The sequence below is a fragment of the Apium graveolens genome, chromosome 5 (genome assembly GCF_009905375.1).
Source record: "Apium graveolens cultivar Ventura chromosome 5, ASM990537v1, whole genome shotgun sequence".
Taxonomy (NCBI): Eukaryota; Viridiplantae; Streptophyta; class Magnoliopsida; order Apiales; family Apiaceae; genus Apium; species Apium graveolens.
In genome coordinates, this window is record NC_133651.1 from 120,328,239 (window position 1) to 120,337,767 (window position 9,529).

A 9,529-nucleotide genomic window follows, 5' to 3' on the forward strand; every position below is an offset into this window, starting at 1 on the left:
GGCACCTAAGGATTTAATCATTGATGGAGCTAAATTTGTTCCAAACAATTATACTGCTATTCTTGATAATGCTGAAGCTCCATCTGAATTGCATTTTGTGCAAGACCTTCTTGCACACAGTGAAATCGGGTATGCATTGACCCAACCTTCCGCCTTCTCAAGCCAACAAGTTCTGACACTTTGGAGGACTGGAAACTTTGATAATGGTGGTCCAAATGGTACTCCTAGTATTGTTTTCGAAGTGGGTGATTCTTCATATGCAGTCACTCCTGGTATAATACGCAAGGCTCTACATCTCCCAGAACGATGTACTTTTTCAATTCCAGAGGAATCCGCTCTTCAGGAGTTAATGGCCAGTTTGGGGTATGAACAGAGTTTGGCAACTTGGGCAGTTGAAACGGGCTCATATCAGAAGGGAATGGAGCTTCTTCTTCGACTGCATCACTAAAGCTTTTGGGAACAAGTGTTCGAATTTTGATGCCATCCCCATAATGAGTCAGCACATCGGGTATGCCATTATAAACCAAACTCATTTTGATTTTGCAACGGCTATAATTGGTTTTATTGGGGATAGGATGACAGAGGATAGGAATGTTGTCTACTTTGCTAGATTATGTCAACTTATATACACTTTTTGTACTGATGAACCTCACTTAGTCAGTTTCTTAACTCCACCTTTTAAGGTTGCAAAACGATACTTTAATGACCTGGTAAAAGCTGACACTAAGAAACCAGTGGTTAGACCTTTACAGATTCCTCAGTCTGTCAAACAGATCTTAGTAAATGCTGATCCTGATATCTATAGATCTGTTTATCCTGATGTCCAACCAACCACCACCTCCCAAACATCACAACAACCATCAGAACATACCACTCATTCTACTCAACAACCCTCAGGCAATATATCAAATCCTATCTCTCCACTTCACAGACAGTTCAACCATCATCCTCAGAACCTCCTGTGAACCCTCCATCTTCCAAGCCAAAGAGGACAAAGACTGTTCCTCAAACACCTAAAAAGAGAAGGAGGATTTCTTTGAGAGATGAGTCTGACAGTGAGGAATAGGTTCCTTCTTCAGAACTTGTTGTTAAAGAAGCCGAGAAAGTGACTTCTCAGAAGGATTCTGGCATTGGGGGCTCTAGGCTTCTCAAGAGGCTTAGAAGAATGACTGTTCCTGAAACTCCCAAGGAATCCATATCTTCAAAGAGATACAAGAAACAGAGGGCAAAAAGGCCAGTTTCAGATGATGAAGAAGCAGCAGCTAAGGAAGGAGATCAGGAATCTCTGATCTCACAAGAAAAGGTATTTGCTAAAGTCACTTCTTCTTCATCAACTCCATCTCAGGAAGCTGTTCTTGAAAAGCTGTCTCCTGTTCAACAATCTGTATCTCCTGATGATCCAGGCACAAGTGCTGATATTGATATCCAGACCTTGGTTGTGCCTGAAGTAATTCTCTTAGAAGCTCCAACAATAACTAATCCATCAACAACACCTGTTACTGATGCTGTTCAAACTCCAGAGTTATCTACTACACCTTCTCTGCATCTAGATGCTGATGATCAGAATATAGGTGAGCATCAGGATATGGCTGTTGATAAGAACTTAGAACCAGATCAGCAATTAGAGGATGCTGAAGCCTCCATTACCACTCACACTGTTGTTTTATCAGAAGATACTGATTCTGTAAGTTCTGATGCTGCAAATGCTGGAGATACTGGTGATGCTGCTCCAAATACAGATGCTGATGAAGCAGGTCCTTCAGGACATGCTCCTCAACAAACTATTCTTAAGTCTGAACTTGTTAAGAAGTTTGTTACCAGAGAAGCACCAGTGCCTTGGAGTGAAACTCCTGCAGGACAGGAGTGGACTAAGGAATGGAACTCAGTTTCCTGTGTTCCAACTGCAAAGCATCTTGCTGAGCACTTGACAAAAGCTGATGACATGTTAAATTCTGATGATTTCAAAACCCACCTTAGAGTCACTGCATTGAGTACTAAACATCTTCAAGGTCTCCATTCAACTACTCATGCAGAGCTACACAAGATTCAGGAAGAATTCATCAAACAGGAATAAGTTCAAAAGATTGATAAGAAAAAGTTCTTCCAACCTACCTTTGACCGAGTTGCTTATATTGTGAAGACTCAAGAGAAACAACAAGCTCAGATTGATGATATTCTGAAAAATCAAGCTTCTCAGCAATCTCAACTTAGTGAAATCCAAGCCTCAGTGGAATTGCTTGTTTCTCTTCTATTACCTGCTGATGCCAAAAAGGGGGAGAAAGTAATTAAGTCCAAATGCAAAACTGATAAGACACTGAAAGGGAAGTATGATGAAAAGGATGACCAAGGAAACTCTGGAATGGGTAGAGGTCATAGTCAAGGTAGAGGTTTCTCATCAAGAAAAGCTGAAATCACAAGTCACATGACAAGTTCTGATGCTGGAAAAAGAATTAGTTTTGCTACTGGTAAAAGGATAAGTTCTGATGAACTTTTAGATCTTGATGAAGAAATGTCAAGACAGTTATTTCTTCAGGAAAATCCAGGAATGGACTTGGAGAGTTTAATGGAAGAAGAAGCCAGACTTAAATCAGAAAAAGTCACATCTAAATCTGAAGCTTCTGGTAAAAAGACGCTTCCAAAACTCAAAGGCATTGTGATAAAAGAAAGGACAAATACTGAAATAATATTGGCTAAATCACAACCACAGATAGATCCAAGATCCAAGGGTAAAGAAAAAGTTGGTGAACCTATTAAGGTTTATGTGCCTCCTGAGAATGAAGAAATCACTGATGAAAAGGATGATTTTGCTCTGACTTCAAGAAAAGTTTCTAAGACAACCTCTGACATAGCTCAAGTTGTTCAGAGTCAAGAGACAGTAAGTTCTGATATTCCAAAGAAGCAAGTAACCTCTGACATAGCTCAAGTTAACTTGATATCAGAAGTTAGACCAAAGACACTCCTACCAGGATTCACTAAAGCAAAACAGACTCAACCTTTGAAGACTGCTGCAAGTGGTTTTGAAGCAAGAGTAGTCACTGGAAAGGAAGCAAGAGATAAAACTGGATTGGGAAGTTCTGATGAAAGAAGAATACAGAACACTACCAATGATCCAACTTCCTTAAGTGAACCAGGTATTGGAGCAACTCCTGAGAGATTGAATCAACTGGAATCTGTACAAATGGTTTACCATACCTACTTTAAAGAACACATCTTGTTGTACTTCATGACAGATGGTAGGGTTTATCATATAAGGCAAAATGCCATTCCATTGAAGTATTTTGAAGAATTGGAGCATGTACTATTCTTACTTCAAGTGGATGACAGATTGACAGAAAGTGTTGCAAACTATTTGAAGGATCAGATTCAGAGACATAAAAGACTTTATTCTGTTAAGTCTGACAGCACATATGTTCCAAAGTACAGAGATCACAAGGGTGATATAGTTGAAATGAAGCCAAACACTGCTAAAATTATAACTACCTTTCTGGGTTACAGGGCTGTGGAATTCAATCTTGAGTCTGATAAAGCTTATTTGATCAGACTGGATCAGGATATAAGAAAAGCAAAGATTAATGATCTCAGGGCTGTAATCTTTCAAATGGGTGAAGATAATGCAGAGCTTAAAGATGCTAAAAGGAGAATGATTGATGAACTTAGATATGCTGAGAGATGTTTGTTGAAGAACTATCTCAGAAGAACTCCTGACATCAGAGAGATCAGAAGATGAAGCCAAGTCAAGATGTACAACTGATTAAATTCTGATATTTGTACAGACTAAAGTTGTTATCAGAAGTTAAATATTGGTAAAGCTTTAAGGACTGTAAGTTGTAGTTATCTAGTCTAATTCTCATGCATTTGTACTTAATGTTTTTGACATCATCAAATATCTGTTAAACTTGTATATTACGCTCATTTAGAAGTTGGGGGAGATTGTTAGATATATTTGATAATGTCATGGCTAATATGATTTATGTTTAGTTTTCAGATCTTATTTAAACAGGATAAATCAGTACTTACTGGAAGTCAGGACTTAAGGATATCAGTACTTATATTATCAGGAGATAATCATCAGAAGATGGATATCAGAACTTAAGTGCTGAAGGACGTTCAGATAAGGACAGTAGCTGATTAAAGGAAAGAAGATCGAGATAAACATAAGAAGAGATATGCATGAAGAAGGAATTCTATGAAGAATAGGATACTTGGAAGAAAAGATATCTGATTGATATATTTTAGGAAGCAGAATTATATTCCATATCAATTAGCGATTATCTTGTAACTGTGTAGTATATAAACACAGACATAGGGTTTACACTACAAATGTTATCATATTCGAGAAGATTATTCATTGTAACCCTAGCAGCTCTCGTGATAATTATTCATCACTGAGAGGTAACAGTTCCATACTGTAACAGAGTTTATTGTTTCAATAAAGTTTGTTTTCTGTTACTTGAGATATTAAAGTTCAATTTGATTGTACTTTACACTGTATTCACCCCCTCTACAGTGTGTGTGACCTAACAAAGCTTCAAACTGAATCCCTGAAATTTTTAGAAAGAATTCAAGATGACATTTGTGGTCCTATTCATCCATCTTCTGGCCCATTTAGGTAATTTATGATTTTAATTCATGCATCAACCAGACGGTCTCATGCATGCCTACTTCCTACCCGAAATTCAGCCTTTGCCAAATTACTTGCCCAAATAATTAAACTCCGAGCTCAATTTCCTGACCATCCCATTAAATCAATCCGACTAGATAATGCTGCTGAATTTACATCTGCAACTTTTAATGATTATTGTATGTCAGTAAAAATCTCAGTCGAACACCCGATAGCTCACGTATATACACAAACTGGTTTAGCATAATTCTTAATTAAAATACTTCAACTTATTGCCCTTCCCTTACTCCTAAGAGCAAAGTTACCTATATCTGTTTGGGGTCATGTAATACTTCATGCTGCAAATATAATTAGAATTAGGCCTTCTGCTTACCACAAGCAATCCTCTCAAGAATTGGTTCATGGTCAAGTACCTAATATCTCTTATTTAAAAGTATTTGGTTGTGTTGTGTATGTTCTTATATCACCACCACAAAGAACTAAAATGGGACCTCAAAGAAGAATTGGTATATATGTTGGTTTTGATTCTCCGTCTATTATAAGGTATCTCGAACCATTAACTGGTGATGTTTTTACTGCTCACTATGCTGATTGTCATTTTGATGAATCCATGTTCCCTAAATTAGGGGGGAGATAATGATTTGCATAAATTAAATTCCGAAATATCATGGAATGCATCAGGATTAAATTCTATTAATTCACGTACTAATCAATGTGAATCTGAAGTTCAAAGAATTATTCATATGCAACATATTGCTAATCAAATGCCGAAGGTTTTTAGTGACTCTAGACATAATATAAGGTCACATATACCTGCTGTTAATGCTCCGGCATGAGTTGAAATCCCTACTAAGAAATCAATTCCCGAAGAATTGATTGGTGATTCAAAGCCACGCCAGAAGCGTGGTAGACCTGTTGGTGCAAAAGATATTTTACCATGAAAACGGAAATTAATTGGATTTGCCCCTGAAGTGGCAAGTGTCCCAGAAAATACCCCAGAAGTGGTATTACCTTCTGAAGAGGTTCAATCCCCTGAAGTGGCTATAACAAAACTCCCAGACGTGGGATTGCCTCCAGAAGAGAATGTTGCCCCAGAAGTGGCACATGCCCCAGAAGTGGCAAATGCTTCCACAGAAGCAAAGGTACCTGAAAATTATGAGATCTCAATGAATTATGTCCATAATGCAAAATTACTGGATCGTGGGAGTATTGAGGTTGATGATGTATATGCTTTTTCCGTGGCATCTGATAATATTATGAACTTCGATCCTGAACCACAAAGTGTGGAAGAGTTTCAACACTGAGATGATTTGCCAAAATGGAAAATTGCGATTCAAGAAGAATTACAATCGTTGCGCAAGAGAAATGTATTTGGACTTGCAGTCCAAACACCAGCTGGTGTAGTCCTTAGATGGATGTTTGTACGAAAACGAAATGAGAGAAATGAAATTGTAAGATATAAGGCCCGGCTAGTAGCCTAGGGATTCTCTTAAAGGCCTGGATTTGGTTACCAGGATACTTACTCTCCTGTAATGGATGTAGTCACTATTCATTTTCTAATGGGTATGGCTTGTATGGAAAGATTAGAAACACGTCTCATGGACATTGTGACAGCCTACCATTATGGATCAATTGATAGTGATATTTATATGAAAATCCCTAAAGGATTAAAGTTAGATAAAACTAAGCCCCGTCATTTATATTCAGTTAAATTGCAACGATCATTATATGGTTTAAAACAATCTGGTCGTATGTGGTACAACAGGCTTAGTGAATATTTATTGAATGATGGATATGTAAATAATTAAGTGTGTCCATGTGTGTTTATCAAAAAGTCACAAACTGGATTTGTTATTATTGTTTTATATGTGGATGATTTGAATATTGTACGTACTTCTGAAGATATTACTAATACTGCTACGTATTTGAAAACTGAGTTTGAAATGAAAGATCTTGGAAAGATAAAATTTTGTTTAGGTTTACAGGTGAAGCACTTATCTTCAGGCATATTTGTTCATCAGTCCACTTATACAGGAAAAGTTCTTGATCGGTTCTATATGGACAAATCTCAACCACTAACCACACCAATGGTTATTCGGTCACTCGAATTTGAAAAGGATCCATTTCGTCCTAAAAAAAGATGAAGATGTACTTGGACCTGAAGTTCCGTATCTTAGTGCAATTGGTGCTCTTATGTATCTTGCAAATAACACGAGACCTGATATTGATTTTGCTGTGAACCTGTTAGCAAGATTTAGTTGATCCAACTAAAAGGCATTGGGATGGGATCAAGCATATATTCATATATCTCCGAGGAACAATTGATCTTGGACTATTCTTCCCAAACAGTTCAAAATCGCAGCTAGTTGGATATGCAGATGCTGGATATCTGTCGGGTCCTCATTTTGGACGTTCACAAATAGGTTATCTATTTACATATTGTAATACTACTATCTCTTGGAGATCTACAAAACAAACTATGACTAAAACTTCATCAAACCACGCATAATTATTAGCAATTCATGAAACAAACAGATAATGTATTTGGTTAACGTCTGTCATTCAACATATTCGAAAGTCGTGTGTGTTATCAAGTATTTCAGACATACCTACAATTTTGTTCGAGGATAATTCAGCATGTATCAGACAATTAAAAGAAGGATATATCAAAGGAGATCGAACAAAACATATCTTGCTGAAATTCTTCTACACGCATGAACTCCAAGAGAAGGGTGACATTGACATGCAACAAATTCGATCATGTGATAATCTGGCAGATCTGCTTACAAAGTCATTACCTACATCAACTTTTGAAAAGTTGTGAAATAATATTGGAATGCGGTGACTAAAATCATTAATACAACAAGATGTCAAATTGTAAGATGTTTTATTCAGGGGAGGCTGTACTCTTTTTCCTTTGTCAAGGTTTTTTATCCCACTGGGTTTTTCCTTGCAAGGTTTTAACGAGGCGGTCAATCTTTGCAATAACTCGCATTTGACAATAAAGGGGGAGTGTTAAAATATTTGAATAAATATAAAGTGAATAAATAAATATTTGAGTGACAGTAAGTCTCTCAAATCTTGCTGAGGAAGACTTGCACAACTTTTTAAAAAAGAAATTGAATCAGAAAGATTTGTAAAACTTATCGAGGAAGATTTACAAAACTTACCAACGAAGTTTTGTAATACTTAATGAAAAATATTTGAATAGCTTATTTAGTAAAACTTGTAAACCAACTACTATAAATAGCTCATTTAGCTAATGAAATGAGATACAATTTTCTCTCTATATCTCCTATTCTCCTATACTTCCTCTATATTAAACATAACTAATATTTTCAATCAAAATTTATAACAGTTAATAATTCTACTACCTTTTTTTACGAGTAATTTTACCAAAAAAAACAAACTACCGCGATCTCGAACAATCTAAGGATGAGAAAGAAGATAATATCGAATTTATTAAGTGATCGATAAGTGTCGCAAAAGTCCAAAGCAATACAAATAACAATCTCTCATTCTCTATTTCAAATTCCATCACTGCCCCTCACTCTCCCCCACCACCATGTTAAGCCTCTGGCAATCCGTCACCGGCGCCGCCCAAACCTCCGACGACTACGACGGCGTGGAGTTTTGGACTAATCCCGAACGCACCGGCTGGCTCACAAAACAAGGCGAGTACATCAAAACCTGGCGTCGACGCTGGTTTGTTCTCAAACAAGGGAAGCTTTTCTGGTTCAAAGACTCTGTGATCACTCGTGGCTCCGTGCCACGTGGCGTTATTCCGGTTGCCATGTGTCTGACAGTGAAAGGCGCGGAAGATGTGATTCATAAAGAGTTTGCTTTTCAGCTGTCGACTAAATCGGAGACTATGTATTTTATTGCTGATTCGGATAAGGAGAAGGAGGATTGGATTAGTTCTGTTGGGAGGTCCATTGTTCAGCATTCCAGATCGGTTGTGGATTATGATAATTGATCAGCTTCGAGTTTTCGGAGTTTTGTCGATTTTCGGAATTAGGTATAGTTTTTTTATTTTAAAAATTCTGGATATTTGTTTTTGTTGTTTGTATGGAATCATTATATGTTGTGGATCTTGAATCGGAAATGCAGATAGTAATGTTTGTTATATGATGAATTTGTGAATTTATGGAACTGTTGTTTATGATTGAAATGTTCGGTTTTTTTTCATACCGAAAGTTTCCTGAAAATTATTAGTCTATTAGATGATGGTATAGGATCGATATTGCTATAGTTGGTGATTTCATGATCTCTCCAGTTTTAGTGAATATCTGAGCTCACATACCTGATTACATTTTTTTTGTGTTCCGTGGGTGTGGTTTATAGAAGTGATTGGGAAATTTGGGTAACATTAGCAAGAAATGGTAAAATATGATATTATATAATTGCTGGAAGACGTATTGTACTTGTTTCTCTTGTTTTCTAGAATTGGATCCTTGTGTTCGTCAAGTTCTTAAGTTTCTACTCCTGTTCCATTACTTACATTTTAACTGATATTGGCTCTTCGAGATGCATATTAAGATGTAAAAACGTTATAGCTAAAAGTTTTAACCAGTAAATCGTCATTGTGCTGGCTGCTTTTCTTGTAGTATCTGTTAGCACTTAAGATTTCAGTTCTTAAATTTATCTAGGAAGATTTTTATCTCATCATTGTCCTGACACGCATGTTTTTATATTTCTCAAGGGAATCTGTACATATCTTACCTCATGAATTAGTTCAAACACAAATTTAAATCACACTCAGCATACCTCATGAAATCGGGGCTCTTGTGCATTTTATAGATGAATTTTTCTTGCCAGCTTGTATAAAATTGGCTTTATACACTTCATAAAATGCTCATTAGGCTGGTCATTGATCTGTTGACTTACATGTCCACAAAATTACTGCAC

The 9,529-nt window shown here is 36.8% G+C and overlaps 1 protein-coding gene across 1 annotated transcript; it reads left to right on the forward strand.

Annotated features, from left to right (window-relative positions):
- The first annotated feature begins 8,096 nt into the window (after window positions 1–8,096).
- Window positions 8,097–8,792, forward strand: LOC141724431 (pleckstrin homology domain-containing protein 1-like). The gene has a single exon (XM_074526586.1). It carries the CDS (start codon window positions 8,187–8,189, stop codon window positions 8,595–8,597), a length of 411 nt encoding a protein of 136 aa, XP_074382687.1. The 5' UTR covers window positions 8,097–8,186; the 3' UTR covers window positions 8,598–8,792.
- The last annotated feature ends 737 nt before the right edge of the window (window positions 8,793–9,529 follow it).

What these genes read in the sequence shown, in the direction of transcription:
- LOC141724431 (XM_074526586.1), top strand. Translation starts at nt 8,187, where the DNA reads ATGTTAAGCCTCTGGCAATCCGTCACCGGCGCCGCCCAAACCTCCGAC.